Source organism: Sorghum bicolor, chromosome 1 (assembly GCF_000003195.3).
Source record: "Sorghum bicolor cultivar BTx623 chromosome 1, Sorghum_bicolor_NCBIv3, whole genome shotgun sequence".
In the NCBI taxonomy this organism is placed as follows: Eukaryota; Viridiplantae; Streptophyta; class Magnoliopsida; order Poales; family Poaceae; genus Sorghum; species Sorghum bicolor.
Window position 1 is genome coordinate 12,520,091 of NC_012870.2, and position 17,380 is coordinate 12,537,470.

At 52.1% G+C, this 17,380-nt stretch overlaps 1 protein-coding gene across 1 annotated transcript; it reads right to left on the reverse strand.

Annotated features, from left to right (window-relative positions):
• Positions 3,467-6,038, reverse strand: LOC8057237. Its single transcript, XM_021464838.1, has 5 exons — positions 5,489-6,038; positions 5,182-5,386; positions 4,154-5,112; positions 3,943-4,061; positions 3,467-3,859 (listed from the first exon to the last, which is right to left on the reverse strand). The coding sequence occupies exons 1-5, from the start codon at positions 6,036-6,038 to the stop codon at positions 3,467-3,469; spliced, it is 2,226 nt and encodes a 741-aa protein (XP_021320513.1).

A 17,380-nucleotide genomic window follows, 5' to 3' on the forward strand; every position in this document is an offset into this window, starting at 1 on the left:
AAAATTAAAAGATTCCCTAGGTGTAGCTAAAAGTGCATTATCTTTTTGATTAAAAGATAGGACCTCAGCTATAGAAAAGGGTTGGTTTTGACCTATTGCAATCAACTCCAGACACAGATCATAATTAGGGGCAGGACGTGTTGACTCCCATGGTCTATGGCTGGTCTCCGAAGGTGCAAAGAATTTAATAATAGGTATGGAATTTGAGTTATCCATAAAGATAAAAATAAAAAGAATAAAAGTATAAAAGTATAATACAAGATAATAGCAAGACTCAAAGTTATCTCAGCAAACCGTCTTTCTCCCCGGCAACGGCGCCAGAAATGCTTGTTGATATTTGGTAACGCAATAAGGAAACGATCCGCAAGTGCACGGATATCGGTGAGCATTTCACCCGGGAGGTTATCCAGAGTTATCGTATTTATATTTTTACCACTGGGAGAAAGGGTGCATCTGACTAACCAAATCTATTGCTACTATCCCTTTAGGCACAAAGAATGTCTTTCGATGTGAGTGATAAATAGAGAAGACTGCAACCGTAGTCTTCTTCTAACCTTGGTAAGGATGATCTACTGTTCTAATGGGGAGGCTAACGGAATCTAGACACCACAAAGGATGTTCAACCCGCACCTATAAACCCTATCCTTCCTGCTAACGAGATGTGATCTACAAAGGTAGCTCGGAATTGTCACGTTCCTCACTACTACCACGGTCCAGCTAGTCAGGGAATATCTATGAGTACCCCAGCCTAAACACCACGTTTACGCCAGCAATGATTACTCTAAACTCTACGCGAAGAGATTAAAGTAAACTCATAAACCATAAGAACAATAAAACAAGAACTTACTAGAATTTAGAAGTCGAATTACTGAAGAATCCTAGGAGTAAGCTTCGGGTTAGGAGAACTTGATCCCGCAGGTACAAGCTTGGAGTAGACACCGACAGGCCGGGCTTCCTCCAATCTACACCTCCACTCTATCTCTCTCAATCTAGTAGAAACTAGAAGATCTATTTCTACCTTACATTGGTTGCTAAGCCTAAAAAGAAATATTAATTAGAGAAGAGGTTTTCCTTCGAGGGCACCCCTCAGTCTCTATGATAATTTCTTCATGTCTTCTCCAGGGGCCAGGGGGGTCTCCTTATATAGTCCTCTCCTTCTATGCGTTTTTGGGTCGATAGGCGAGGTGGTACTATGTTTTCCTTAATCCAATAGGTCGGTGGAACATCCCGAGCGAAGAGAGTCCTGAACTGCATCCAACAGGGGGCAGGCGCCCAGGTCCTCTGGGCGGGCGTCCTGGGCCTGGCCCCTTTCGGCCTCCGCTTCCTTTCCGTGGCTTCTGGAGTCTTCTAGATGGTAGAAAATTGCGCGGTGTGTTGATATCTCTATGTAATTCTGACATGTGGGCCTTTCTTCCTTATTTCCTGATAACCCTCTGCAGAAATAGACAAACACCAAAACTCGTGGAATTCTGTGAGATAAAACCCTAAGTCTAGATGTTGATTTTATTTAGATCCTTTTCTTTGTTTATTTGATAATTAAATTTGATACTTAAGGACCGTCAACAGTCTGTACCGATTCACTGACAAGAACTCCACGAACTAAACCATGACACATAGAAGAGCTCTAATGATCCCTGCTAATTTCTCTCCTTCCATGCATGAGTGGGCCATAAGCATTAATTTCACCAAATAGTACATGCATGCAACATGCACTACCAGCCAAAAATCATCTCGTGAAGAATGCATTCCTTAATCATTGTTAGTCTTTTTCGCGTGATTAAATTCCGGTCATTTCGCAAATGCCACATGCTAACTCTGATTTTAATAATTCTTTTTCCTAAATTCATCTAAAATCATGATCTACCTCCCATATTAATTTCATAATTTTTGGAGCTCATTTGAATTTATGTGATTATTTATCTGTGCTTGTTGTCCGTGTCGGTCGTCGCGTATTTTAGCTGACGGAGTGAACGAGCCAAAGAACGCGGACGTTGGAGACGAGTACCGCGAGTTTGACGCCGAGGACCCGGACTGTCAGCAAGAGTTTGCCGAAGACGCCGACGGAGGCAAGTCTAACCGATTCCCTTTGATGCATATTGATTCTATTTTTAAACATAACCCGTAGAAGCCGTTTTAAATATTGCATGTACGATATATGTATGAAGTATTTTCGCTGCTCAGTAAAAACCTATTGAATAGCCATCCTTGAATTGATATTACCCGATAATTGTCTTGTTCGAACCTAGGAACAAATAATATGCTATGACAGAAATATTATTATTTAGTATGCCTAGGACTTGCTACTCATCCTGGATACTCATCGCTATATTTTCTCAAATATAATGATTTTGAAAGTAAAAGGTGTGAGTGGTGAAAATAAATTGTGGGTATTGTGAAAAGGGTAACGAACAAGTTATAGATGTGATCACTATAGAGATGGGGCGGATGGGATCCCTGTTGGGGGATGCCTTGGTGTTATGGCTTATACCTTGCGGAGTTAAGTGTAACGAACAAGTTATAGATGTGATCACATCTTCACGCTGTTGGGGTACAAATACTGTTAGTTACCCTTTTCACATCTTCACGCTGTTGGTGTTGTGGGGTACAAATACTGTACAAATACTGTTCGTTACCCTGTTGGGGGATGCCTTGGTGTTGATTTATCCATATGCCTTGGGATGCTTTGGTGTTGTGGCTTATACCTTCCGTAGGGTAAGATTGGATTTGCTGAGTACTTTGTACTCACCCTTGCTTTATTAAACAGATGAAGATCCGAACTTCGATCCCGAAGTGGCGTTCGAGTAAGATCGTGTCTGCACCCAACTAAGCCTGTGGCCAAAGTTACGCTAGGCGCCGGGCGGAATCTAGGCGGAGACCCCTTGCCTAGCGCCTAGGAGGGATTAATCGCGACTAGGCGTTCCTAGGCGTTTTTCTAGGCGTTTTGGCAATATAGCCAATATATATGTATATATCCTATATATTATGTATATATCTATTTATAGCACAAAATCTGAATATAGGTGACAATCAATATGAAAAGAGGGTGAGTAGACATACCTGATCCCTTGGTAGGTAATTCTTACATGTTCCTAGCACCTATAACACATTTGGAGCTAGTAAATACTAAATAGTGAATAGACAGCATGCTGTTCATAAAAAGAAAAAATAGACAACAAGTTGGTCACTTATCTTGGGATTTCCACAACCTCCCATCCATGAGCACACTGCACACCATATCAACTCCTAGTAATTACAAATTGAAAGCACAAGCATAGGCACATTTGCACAAAGCACTAGGACATTTGATTAATAAAGGACAGCACAATCAGTCAATCACATAGCTGCCCACAGCCCCACACACAAACACATAGATGCAGTTCTTAGTTCTCACAAGCAAATTAAAGGACAACACAAGCAAAAGTCACAAAAGAACACAGTCACTCATAGACAGTCACACAAATGCAGTTCAGTAGGGTTCAACATAGTCATCCTCATCTTCCTCGAAGACTTCTTCTTCAGACTCAAACTCTTCTCCTTCATAGAGGTCCCTCACTCTTGCACTTCTACGCCTCTCTAGCTGTTCTTCTGCTCCTACTGCCTCTCCAATCACAGACCAAGGTATTCCTGTACCTTCCATCTCTTCCTCATCTTCCTCATCTCTAAAGTCAACTAATGCATAATCATCTCCACCCTCTTGGAGAAAACCTTGAGCTTCAGTAGTTTGACTAGACAAGAGAACATCAGGGAGTTTCTTTGACTTGATCCTTTCTCTCCTACTAAGTAGTTTGGAGTTGAATTCAATATAGACCAATTTGTTTAGGCGAGTTGTAGTAAGCCTATTTATTTTCTTAGTGTGCACCTATGAACAAAAAACAACAGAATTTTTAGATCTGCAATTTAATGATAATGTTGCTGAAATGCTCATAATAGATAGGAACGAACCGCTTCAAATACACTCCAATTCCTTTCACAGCCCGAAGAACTTGATGTCAAAGACAGGATCCTTGTAGCCATCTTCTGTAAAGCAGGAACCTCTGTTCCATACAGCCACCACCATGACGCTGAGAAAAAAGAAGAAACACAAACATAACTGTTAGTTTTACAGAAAACAGCCATGAGCCATGTTAGTTTTACAGAAAACAAACATGTATACCTCTACCTGGATTGTAGTCAAAACTCTCAAAAGTCCTTGCAAGCTTCTTATTAAATGGTCCTTCTCTATTCTGAAACATTTTCAGTTCAATGTTGGCAGCCTGATGTTGCTTGTCCTCATCATGATAATAAAATTTCTCAACAGCAGCTATAAATCCTTCTGTTATTTTGGGCTCATCAAAGATTGCTGGGTTACTATAGCTGTAGTGTGGATTCAGCAAATAAGCTGTCAAATGCAGTGGGGAATCAAGTCTTCCAGCCATCTTCTTTTCAATAACAGCTATGACTTCCTTGTATCGAGACTCAACATTGCCAAAGGCTTCTTTGATCTCTCTCTTTGCCTTTAGTAGTGAGCCATAAACAAAACCCATGGATGGCTTCACATCCCCATCAACCAAACGGAGCACTTTGACCAATGGCTCAAAAACAGCCAATGTGAGCTTCACATCCTTCCAAAAGGTTGGACTCAATATGGTTGCTGTTGCCTCTTTTCCTTTCTTTGATTTGACATCCTTCAATGAGTCCCACCTACTGTGCACCACCATCTTTCTTAACTGGTCCTTCTTTTCTTGTAAACTGGACAAAGTGAGAAAGTATGAAGCAAACCTTGTTACTCCAGGCCTCACTACCTCTTTCCCCTCTGTGAAGTGTCTCAGGCACTCCAATGTTCTTGTGTGGCCATAGACAAATATGGTAAATGACTTTGCTTGGTCAATCACTTTCCTGAACCGAGCCATATTGCCAATTCCTTGCAGCATCAAGTTGATTGTGTGAGCTGCACAAGAGGTCCAAAAAATGTGTGGTCTCTTCTCTTCCAATAGTTTATTTGCTCCCATGTTGTTAGAGGCATTGTCAGTCACCACTTGCACCACATTTTCTGGACCAATGTCTTCAATTGCTTTGTCCACTAGTTCAAAGATTATTTCACTTGTGTGTGACACACCTGACATCTCATTTGAGCTGAGGAAGGTGGTTCCATCAGCACAGTTAGTGCACACATTCATAATGCTTCTTCTCTTCCTATCTTACCAAACATCGGTCATAATGGAGCACCCATTTTTCATCTTCTCGGCTTCACGTTCCTGCAGCAAACTCTTCATTCTTTCATATTCTTCTTCCAACAATCTGTCTCTCAGTAAATCATGACTTGGAGGTACAAGTCCTGGACCAAACTGCCCAATTGCTTCACACATTTGCTTGAACTCATCATTGTCACATGCATTGAAAGAAATGCCTGCCAATGTTAAGAAATAAAGCCTAATTAGTGTTTTGTACAGAAATAACAGCATCTACTAAATTTTAAAATGCAAAAACAGAATAGTATACTAGCAGTTACCATGTGTATAGGCCCATCTTGCAATATACTTATGCACCTCATTTGTTCTTTGTTTCCAAAGTTCCTTGTTCAGCTGCTGTTGCTTCAAAGATTCAGCCTTGGTAGCTTTAGGATCAATAGCCCGAGTCCATTTGTCAAGGGGACCTAACTTGTGAGGCTCTGAAGCAGAACTCCCAATACAAGTGACTTCCTCTGACCCTCCAACTCTAGATACATCAACTTCCTGTCTAAGTTCTAACTCACGAATAGTTTTCTCCTCCCTCTTCCTTTTTGCCTCTTCTAGTGCTTTCTTGCATTTCTCTTTAGCCTCTAGAGCCTCCGGTGTTCTAACCATGCATTTCTTCACATTCTTGCCCTCGTGACCCACATGCTCCTTCAACCTATGAATCCCTCCACTCATCTCCTTATTACAAAACTTGCACCTCACCTTGTCCTTGTTGTCAGGATAAACAAGAACACCATACTCCCATCCAATATCATCCGAATTCCTTTTGAGCATATTCTCCTCACTGTTTCCTCCCTCAACTTGTGCAGCCTCTGTTGGCGACATCCTGCATAGCATTCAGGCATCCCGCATCCATGCATTCAGAGGCATAAGTGCATAAGCATAACATTCATTCATTCACAATTTCACATTCACTAATCAAACAGGCATAGCATCCATGCAGAACAGAACAGGAGAGGGGACCGTGGACTTGGAGCAGGGGAGAGGAGCTGGGGAGGGGGAGGGGAGTGGAGCAGGGGAGAGGAGCTGGGAGGGGAGTGGCCGGAGGGGGAGGGGTGAGGAGCAGGGGAGGACCTTGCGCTTGCGGACGAGCAGCTTCCAGGCCAGCGGGGAGGAGCTCGCCCGGCAGGGAGGAGGGCGTCCGGCGGCGGCGGGGAGGAGGACGTCCGGCGGCGGCGGGGAGGAGGGCGTCCGGCGGGCAGGAGCTCGACCTGCAAGGGGCAAATGGCAGCCACGCGGGAATCCTCGGCCTTATTCACGCCGCGCGGCCGCCTGGGCGCGCAATCGCGCGGGACAGCTCCCGCCCTCGACCGCGGCCGCCAAAATTTCCGCGGCCCGCGCGCGCGTCCGCCTACGCGCCGCCTAGCGCGCTTCAGCGCCGCCTAGCGCGCTTCAGCGCCGCCTCGACGCCGCCTAGCTCCGCCCAGCGCCGAGACGCGCGACTACCCCCCTGGGCGCGGCGACGGCCTTCGCCCAGCGCCTACTCGCGACTAGGCGCCCGCCCAGCAGCGCCCAGCGTAACTTGGCCTGTGGCATTAGGACTCGTCAGATGTTCGGTTGTGATATCGTTTGTTTTTGGGTTCTTTGGACCTATGTTGTATTTTGGTGTCTTTATTATTATAGCGTGCCTTTATTTTCCACGTTTATCGAGACTACTGCGCTGAAATTTATCTGATGTAATAAATGTGTTACTAGTCTCCTGGGACTAGTATTGTATCACATTTATGTTCCTGTTTTACTAGAGGCGCTTCAAATATTGACAGGGCCAAAGAGGCATATCATGCTGTCGAGGGTATCGGTAAGGGGTACCCTCAGCGATGCGCATTATGAGATTGCTCGTACGAAGGTTGGGACCCCCAATTCGACGCTTTAATCTTACTTACGCGCCGCCATCGACGGTCGCAGCCTCGAATACGGAAATAGCGTCGAGCGAATCGGTCAGGGCTCGAGCAACGACTACCGTCGAAGACGGAAGCGGGCTCGAGCGAACCGAGAGACGTCGAGCGTTAGGACACTGTCCGCCGCCTGACGCGCGCACGCGGGCGGGAGCATTAAATGCATCTGACGTTTCCCACCTAACACACGGGTCACGGAAGGCGTGATAGGGAACAAGCTTCTGTCCCATCGTTCTTTTTGCAGCCTTCCCACCGAACGACCCAGGGTGTGTCAGGACGCAGGAAACGAGGACGGAACGTCTAATCGGGACCCCCTCGAGACACCCAAGGTCAGCGCTCCGGATATCAGCCTATTACGCGGCGCCCGACCCTCGACCGAACGAGGTCCCTTCCCGGGGACAAGTCGGGCATCGACTGACAGCACCACAGCTGCTCCGCCGGATCCGCCACCATACCATACGAGCATGCGATCTCAGAACCAGCACAAGGCGGCTGGCAGGGCAGCACGCAGGAGCACGCGTAATCATCACCAAGCTATCAAGATGGGACGGCTCGAGGCCATGACGTACGGAAGCCTCGAGTAGGTCAGCGCTCCATGCGGCTATCGATCCCTACTCTAATATCTATGCATGTACCCTTTGTCTCTCCTTGGAGCTATAAAAGGAGGGACTCAGGAATAGAAGAGGGGGACATCACAACGCAAGAACACACACACACGTAGTAGAGCGACACATTTCATTCCACGCTTGTATTCGCCCCTGTACAAGCACTTAGGTGCAAGATAATACAAACTCTCTCCCCCCGCTGGACGTAGGGCCTTCTCTTGCCCGAACCAGGATAAATCTCCGTGTCTTCTTGCATCACCATCCGGAAAGGGGAGCACGCATACAAATTTACTCGTTGGTGTGACCCCCCGGGGAAAAAACACCGACAGTTGGCGCGCCAGATAGGGGTCCTGCGTGTTTTTTACCGATTTCCCACCACTTTCCGGATGGCTACTCCTGCCTCGCCGCTTCCGCACTCCACGGTGATTTGGTTTGGGAGTCTCGAGTTCATGTCTACGGGCTTCGGCTACGACATGATCTTGCTCTCGGTCAAAGGACCAGGAGGAGTCCGCGTTACGCCAGCACGGTTGAAGGCTCCAAGACGCCCTCACCACCACGCCTCCCCGCCTAAGAAGAGGCGCGGGCAGCACCACCGCGGCCCCCTTGCTTCGGCACGACCAACAACTCGTGCAAGGCAGGATGCGGGCCACGGGTCGGCAACACCGTGTGACCGAGCAACAAGCGCGACGACTCAGCACCACGCGACGACGGGGGGAGACGCGTCTCGCGCACCCTCCCCCACCGCAGCTAGGCTACCTCCACGCGGGTTGTTCTCTCCAAGGGCGGCACTGCCGTTCGGATTGGACAACGCCGCGGCATCGCTCGCCAAGACGATATGCCCAAACGCTCAGACATACGTGGAAAGACCAATGGTCATCCCACGTAGTTCCGAAGAGCGGCGGCCGACGTCCGAACTGCCGGACCTTTCCCGAGTACGGGGCCTCCGCCGTCTAGGCCCCGGACGATACTCGATCACCTCCCTCAGGCAACGATGGCTGGAGGAAGGACGTGAATATTTCCACGCTGCCGAGCCGGACTCCGACTCCGAGACAGACAGTTATGACCCTACGAGGGAATGCTATCACCTCGACGGAGCGGCAGAAACCACCGACGAGACACGGGATGCTGTTGCGGGTGGACGAGCCCCCGCGGCGCAAGAAGACCCCAGGACGCCTGGGAACGACGGACGGTTCGACCCTCTTCCTCAGGAAGATAGAACTGCGCAGCTCGCGCAGCTGCGGGAGCTCAAGATGAAGCTCGACGAAGATCGCGAGCGCCTCGTCCTGCTCGAGCAAATCCTCGAACAAGACCTGCCCTACCCGCCAGGCGGAAGTGTCCGCAGACGCGCTCGAGAGGTACATCGACAGATCGTCGGTGACACGGAGGCGGAGCAACCTGTCGGCCGTTTCCCTCGAGCAGGCCAGAATGTAGTGGCAGCGACGATGCTGCTGCGTAACATGCCAGAACCATCGAATTCCCAGGCCCGACGAATTCGAGATGAAGTTCAGACGTTGCTCCAGGTGGCAGCAGTTCAACAAGCTGAAAGTTCGGCATCTCGACGACGAGGAGCTGCCACAGAGAAGCGCGACGAACAGCCTCTAATCGAAGAGGAGGTGTCTGTCCAGCAACAACCTCCCCCTCGAGGCAGAAAGACCGCTCTCATCCTCCCTGCCGACAATCAACGTCGACACGACGCGCGACACGACGTCAAAGAAAATAGACGCCGACGGCACGGAGACGCGGAAGAACGTGGTTATAGCGCGCATCGCGGTGGGAGGTACGACAGCGACGAGGACCGGGTGGCCCCCGAGCCACCGGGCCCGCGGGTGTTCAGCAGAGCGATTCGCAGCACGCCCCTGCCTAGTCCATTCCGAACCCCAACCAGCATCGCGAAGTACAATGGAGAAACCAAGCCAGAGCTATGGCTGGCCGATTTCAGGCTGGCTTGTCAGCTAGGCGGCGCTCGGGGGGATGATCGAGCCATCATCAGACAACTACCCCTTTTCCTCTCCGACACCGCCCATCGATGGCTCGAGGAACTCCCAGCCAATCAGATTCACAACTGGGTTGACCTGGTCAGAGTCTTCGAGGGTAACTTCAAAGGGACCTATATACGGCCAGGGAACTCGTGGGACCTCAGCAAATGCAAACAGAAGACAGGAGAGACTCTTCGGGAGTACGCTCGACGCTTCTCGAAGCAACGCACTGAGTTGCCACACATCCCCGACCACGACGTCATCTTGGCGTTTGTCTCGGGCACCACCAGTCGAGACTTGGTGCGGGAATTAGGCCGCAATCGACCTCAGACCGTCGACGAGCTGATGGACGTAGTAGCTAACTACGCGGCAGGGGAGGAGGCAGTCGGCGCTTTCTTCAGCTCAGAAGGAAGAAAAGGCAAGCAGCCCGTCGATGAAGAAGGGACTTCCAGTCGAGGCCTCAAGAAAAATAAAAAGAAGCAGAAAGTGCGGCAGTTCCACCAGGGAGATTCGGGTGACGACCTCGTCGCCACGATGGATCGAAAGAAGCCGCGAGGCCCTCCGGAGGGAGGCATCTTCGACAAGATGTTGGAGGAGCCGTGCCCTTACCATAAGGGAGGCGCTAACCACAAACTCAAGGATTGTCGCATGCTGAGAAAGCATTTCGACGGTCAGGGGCTCAAAAAAGATGCGCGTGATGACTCCAAGAAGGAGAAGGCTGGCGGCAAGGAGGACAACAAAGATGACGACGGCTTCCCCGCCGTCCACGACTGCTACATGATCTATGGCGGGCCTTCGACTCAGTTGACCGCGAGGCAGCGCAAGAGGGAGCGTCGCGAAGTCTTTGCAGCAAGGATGGCGGTGCCCCAGTATCTTAGCTGGTCAGCACTCCCATCACCTTCGACCGAGAAGATCACCCCGACAAGGTGGTCGCCCCAGGCGTCTACCCGCTCGTCGTCGACCCCATCATCGTCAACACCCGACTCTCGAAAGTGCTGATGGACGGCGGCAGCAGCCTCAACATCATCTACCTCGAGACCCTCGATCTCCTCGGCATCGATAGAGGACGCCTCCAGCCAAGCGCCGGCGGCTTCCATGGCGTCGTACCAGGGAAAAAAGCACTGCCAGTAGGTCGAATCGACCTACCGGTCTGCTTCGGAACGGCGGCCAACTTCAGGAAGGAGACCCTCACCTTTGAGGTGGTTGGGTTCCGAGGCACGTACCACGCCATCATCGGACGCCCGGGCTACGCCAAGTTCATGGCTATACCCAACTACACATACTTGAAGCTGAAGATGCCTGGTCCCAAAGGCGTCATCACCATCAGTTCTTCCTTCGAGCACGCGTACGAGTGCGACGTCGAGTGCGTCGAGTACGGGGAGGCGGTCGAGAGCTCCACCGAGCTCGTTGCGAAGCTCGAAGCCATGGCCGCTGAGGCTCCAGAACCTAAACGTCATGCGGGCAGCTTCGAGGCGGTGGAAGGTACTAAGAAGATCCCGCTCGACCCCAACAACTCCGACGGCAAGGTGCTGACAATCAGCACCGACCTCGACCCCAAATAGGAAGCCGTGCTCGTCGACTTTCTCCGTGCGAATGCTGATATGTTTGCATGGAGTCCCTCGGATATGCCGGGCATACCGAGGGAAGTCGCCGAGCACTCCTTGGAGATTCGAGCCGGTTCCAAGCCAGTGAAGCAGCGGTTGCGCCGATTCGACGAGGAAAAGCGCAAGATCATTGGCGAGGAAGTCCACAAGCTTTTGACGGCCGGATTCATCAAGGAGGTTCATCATCCTGACTGGTTAGCGAACCCTGTATTAGTTAAGAAAAAGAATGGGAAAATGAGGATGTGTGTCGATTATACTAGTTTGAATAAAGCATGTCCGAAAGTTCCTTTTCCGTTACCACGCATTGATCAAATTGTCGATTCTACCGCGGGATGTGAAACCCTTTCTTTCCTTGATGCTTATTCTGGTTATCACCAAATAAAAATGAAAGAGTCCGACCAGCTCGCGACCTCTTTCATCACGCCTTTCGGGATGTATTGCTACGTGACCATGCCATTTGGGCTTCGAAACGCGGGAGCCACGTATCAACATTGCATGCTCCACGTATTTGGCGAACATATAGGTTCAACGGTCGAGGCCTACGTCGACGACATTGTCGTCAAGTCAAAGCAACAAGGAGACCTGATCCAGGACCTCGAGGTTGCTTTCAGCTGCTTACGCACCAGCCGGATCAAGCTTAATCCCGAGAAGTGCGTTTTCGGCGTGCCTCGAGGCATGCTCTTAGGATACATTGTTTCACAGCGCGGTATCGAGGCCAACCCCGAGAAAGTCTCGGCCATCACGAAAATGGGGCCAATCCGAGACATCAAGGGCGTCCAGAGAGTCACGGGGTGCCTGGCGGCTCTGAGCCGTTTCATCTCGAGACTAGGAGAAAAGGCATTACCATTATATCGACTCCTGAAGAAGGTCGAGCGTTTTTCTTGGACCCCCGAGGCCGAGGAAGCACTTGAAAAGCTGAAAAAGACGCTGACTTCGGCACCAGTCCTGGTTCCACCTCAACCTGCGGAACCGCTGCTCCTCTACGTCGCGTCGACGACCCAGGTCGTCAGCGCGGCGGTGGTGGTCGAAAGACAAGAAGAGGGTCACGCGCTGCCAGTCCAAAGGCCGGTCTATTTCGTCAGCGAGGTGCTTTCGGAGACCAAGGCGCGTTACCCCCAAATCCAGAAGCTGATCTACGCCGTAATCCTTGCCCGCCGTAAATTACAGCATTATTTCCTTGGTCATCCTATCACGGTGGTCTCTTCTTTCCCTTTGGGCGAAATAATCCAGAGCAAGGAGGCCATGGGAAGGATAGCGAAGTGGTCGGTCGAGCTCATGAGCGAGACTCTCACTTATGCGCCTCGAAAGGCCATCAAATCGCAAGCCCTGGTAGACTTCGTCGCAGAATGGACGGACTCCCAGCTTCCCCCGACTCAGGTCCAGGCGGAGCTGTGGACAATGTATTTCGACGGGTCACTCATGAAAACTGGGGCCGGGGCCGGCCTACTGTTCATCTCACCCTTGGGCGTCCACATGAGGTACCTAATCAGGATTCATTTCGCCGCATCTAACAATGTCGCAGAATATGAGGCCCTCGTCAACGGTCTCAAGATCGCTATTGAGTTAGGAGTCCGACGCCTCGACGTCCGAGGCGACTCCCAACTCGTCATCGACCAGGTAATGAAAGCCTCGAGTTGCCATGACCCAAAAATGGAAGCATACTGCAAGGAGGTGCGTCGACTCGAAGACAAATTCCACGGCCTCGAGCTCGTCCATGTCGCTCGACGCTACAACGAGGCAGCCGACGAACTCGCCAAGATTGCATCTACCAGAGGCACAGTGCCGCCTGATGTATTCTCAAAGGATCTACACGAGCCATCCGTCGACCTAGGCACGGGGGCTGGCGCCGATACCACCATCGCCCAACCAACCAATGCTGTCGATGCGCTCTTGATGGAGGAAGAGGTGATGGAAATAGAACGACGACCGGGTCGACCATTCGATTGGCGCACACCGTTCCTCGACTGCCTTATCCGCGGTGAGTTGCCAGAAGACAGAACAGAAGCTCGTCGTATCGCTCGACGGGCCAAATCATATGTGATCTATGGTGAAGACAACGAGCTATATCGACGGAGCCCGACGGGAATCTTACAGCATTGCATCACCATAGAGGAAGGCCGAAAACTCCTCGACGACCTGCACTCGGGGGCTTGTGGCCACCACGCCGCCCCACGGACCCTTGTAGGAAACGCTTTTCGGCAAGGCTTTTACTGGCCAACGGCCGTGGCGGATGCCGTCGAGCTCGTACGCTCGTGTCACGGGTGCCAATTCTACGCCAAACAGACGCACCTGCCCGCCCATGCTCTTCAGATGATCCCCATCACCTGGCCGTTTGCGGTGTGGGGGCTCGACTTAGTAGGACCTCTACAAAAGGCGAAAGGAGGGTATACACATTTGCTGGTGGCTATTGACAAGTTCTCTAAATGGATCGAGGCTCGACCCATCGCTAACATCCGCTCCGAGCAGGCCGTCCTCTTCTTCTCCGACATCATCCATCGATTTGGGATCCCCAATGTCATCATCACCGACAACGGCACCCAGTTTACTGGCAGAAAGTTCTTGGATTTCTGTGATCAGCATCACATCCGTGTGAATTGGTCCGCAGTAGCCCACCCTCGAACTAACGGCCAGGTCGAGCGTGCCAACGGCATGATTTTGCAAGGACTCAAACCAAGGATCTACAATCGATTGAAGAAATTCGGCAAGAGATGGGTCGAGGAGCTTTCCTCGGTCCTATGGAGCCTAAGGACAACGCCGAGCAGGGCCACCAAATACACCCCGTTCTTTATGGTCTACGGCTCTGAGGCTATCCTCCCCACAGACCTCGAGTATGGGTCACCTCGACTCAAGGCTTACAATGAGCAATCGAACAAAGAAGCTCAAGAAAACGCGGTCGACCAACTCGAGGAAGCTCGAGACATGGCCCTCCTCAACTCTGCTAGATATCAGCAGAGACTCCGACGCTACCACGACAAGCACGTGCGCAAGAGGGACCTCAACGTAGGCGACCTTGTCCTACGACGCCGGCAAAGCAACCAAGGACGCCACAAGCTAACCCCACCTTGGGAAGGCCCGTATGTGGTGGCCGAGGTCCTTAAGCCAGGAACGTACAAATTGGCGGACGAAAAGGGGGCAGTCTTCACCAACGCATGGAACATCGAACAGCTACGTCGATTCTACCCCTAGAAGTCCTAGATTTACGGTCCTACTTTTTGTACGAAGACTTTATAAATGAACGCATGAATAAATAAAGTCTTTCCCTCGAGCAGTTTCTTTCTGTACCAAAAATAGTTACGAATTATAGTCTCGACGTTAAAAGGGGATGCCGACCATGACCCATCATAGTCCGCACCCCCTCGGGGGCTACCAGAGGGACGACCCCTCCCCAAGCGTCGAAAAAGCCAAAAAGTTTCTCTATTTCCTACTTAGTAAACCTTGAACGATCGAGTAGTCGAGGCGCCTCGAGCCCCTCGAGGACCGAAGGATAGCGAGCCTGAGAACACCTACGCCCCCGGGCTATGGAAACTCTACTCACTTCCCTCACCCTCGAGGCGATCGAGGCTGTGTTTTACGAAAAATCGAACAAGGAACACATGTGTAGGCGCAAAGGAAATAAAAGAACCTCGAGTGGAAAGACAAACAAACATTTAACAACCACAAAAGTACTGTATCGCTCAGAAACAGGATTAACTAAGTTTTATACAAGGGGCCCCAGGCACCCCGAGCAGGCTCGCAGGCCTCGGTCCATGGTACGATCCTCGCCACCCTCACCTCCGCCCGAGCCAGTCTCAGGAGGAAGCACCTCAGGTTCAAATAGCTTGGCCAGCCTCTCTCCAGGGGCCTCCGCGTCATCGATCAAAGCGTGAAGCCTTTCTTCGTTCTCCGCGTCGGTCTTAGAGATGTCGGTGACGAAGCCGTGGGATACTACCTCCATGTCGTAGGAGAAGCCCGAGCAGACAACCGCCATCGCCCGCTTCACCCCGATGTGGTGGGCATCCCGCACCCGATCTCGCAGCGTCGCACCTAAGTAGCACAGCTGATCGACCAGTGCGTCACCTCGAGAGTCCTCCCTCGACTCATCCATTGGCTCGACCTCCCAAGAGGTCGAGAGATCGCTTATCGCCGTCCGCACTCGACGGTTCAAAGCAACCTCAGCCTCGAGTTGAGCCTTGGCGTTGCGAGCCTCGGCTTGGGCGGCCAGGAGTTCGTCCTTGAGCCCTACAAATACCAATACAAAGGAGCTTTAGAAAAAACTCAAGCACACCTCGAAAAGGAAATTCGACAAAGGGAACATACCTTTGATGCTCTCCTCTAGAGCCGTGTTCTCGCCAACCAATCTGGTATTGGCACGCTCGATCTCTCTGTTGGAGCGCGTCAGCTCAGTATTGGCGACGCGGAGATCTTCGATCACCCTGCCAGCCTGAGCGACGGCTCCACTCTTCTCTAGCAGTTCTCCCTTCAGACGCTCGACGTCGTCAGAGAGACTGCGGGATCGAGCTCGCTCCATCTCGAGGTCTTCGAGGGTTTTCTTCTTTGCGTCCTCGGCGGCACCCCTGGCGACCTCATTGTCCACGTACGCCACCTTCATCTTCTGGAAGGTATCGCGGAGGGAGTCCAGGTCGGTTTGGAGAAGGCCCTTCTCCTTGTCCAGATCCGCGATGATGCTCTTGTGGGACAGGACCTCTTCCCGGGCTCTGGATGCGGCCTCCTCGACCGTAAGAGTCCGCTCCCGTAGCCGCACCGCCTCCTCCTCCGCCTTCTTCGAGACCTCTCGGGCCTCGGCCAAAGCAGCCTCCCTCACCTTCTTCTCCTCCTCGAGCGCTATAAGATCCTTGTAAGCTTTAAGCAGCTTTTCCTGCGACTCGAGGAGCTGATCCTTGAGGAGGGGAAGCTGCTCCCATCCGCCCCTCGTGGCATGTATGAAGCTAGACTTGATGCGAGAGGTCTCTTTCATATCCTGCGAATCAGGGGTCAGGGGGATTAGAACACGGAGACCCGAAAGCACCGCAAAGATTGGGGCTCGAGAAACACTTACAAAATAGGCTGGCCCAAGCCCGTTGTTAATGACGTCCGATAGGAGCCCCACCACGTGTTTCATCCAAAGGCGGAGCTCCTCGACGTGCTCCCACTTCTCGACTTCCTTCTTGTCATCGAGGAAGATATTGGGCTCGGACGGGTCGCTGGAAGCCCGGATACGAATCCGATCGGGGCACCAGTTCTCCATCTCCCGATCGGCCCGCACCTTGACGCCGCGGAGGAAGTTCTCGACGGTCTCGAGGGAACCCCCGTGGCGCAAGAACAGGTCGGCGAGACAAGGGAACCGGCCGTCGTCGTCCACCGTCTTCCACGTACCGTCCTTGCTCCCAGACGATCCGATCTCGTCTTCCTCAGAGGGAAAACGGTCCTCCCACGCTCGACGCTCCCGGAGGAACCCTGGAGCGATCCCGTCCATGCCGTAGAGTGTCCCCTTGATCTCGGACTCGGGGTCGGTAGGGGTGCGCATCATGCAGGCGAGTGCCACCACTCCGTCCGCTCGCCCCGACTCTGCCCGGATCGCGGCAGGCGCCCCCGGGAGGAGCCACGCTGGGGTAGGAGGCCCGTACACCGGCAAATCTCCCTCTTGATCGCCGGGCTCTTGCGACGCCAGCGGCGCCGGTTCGGCCAAAGTTTGAGGCGGGGGCTCGAGTGGCTCGTTCTCTTGGCCCTCCAGCTGCAGTTGCTGCCCCAGCTGCTGCTGCTGCTCCCCCTGCTGATGCTGCAGTTGCTCCCCCGGCTGGGGCCGCTGCTGCTGCTGCCCCAGTGACGGCTGCGTCGCCTCGCGCTCCCGCCCCTCCTCCTCCACCATCTTCTTTTGCACCTCGAGGGCTCGAAGGCCTGCGGGCCAGGGAGTCCGTCCTGCGACGTTAGGAGTCGACGCTTCTTCCTCCATGGGTCGAGCGCCCCCAGACGCTTCGTTGCCATCAGACGTATCGCTGATGGTGATGGGTTCCCCCTCGACCCCCAATCGAGAGGGCTCGGGGGCTCCCTCTGACGCTCGCGTCTGGGGGGCCGCATCGTGAGTCGGTGGCGGCGAAGTAGGCGCGGGAC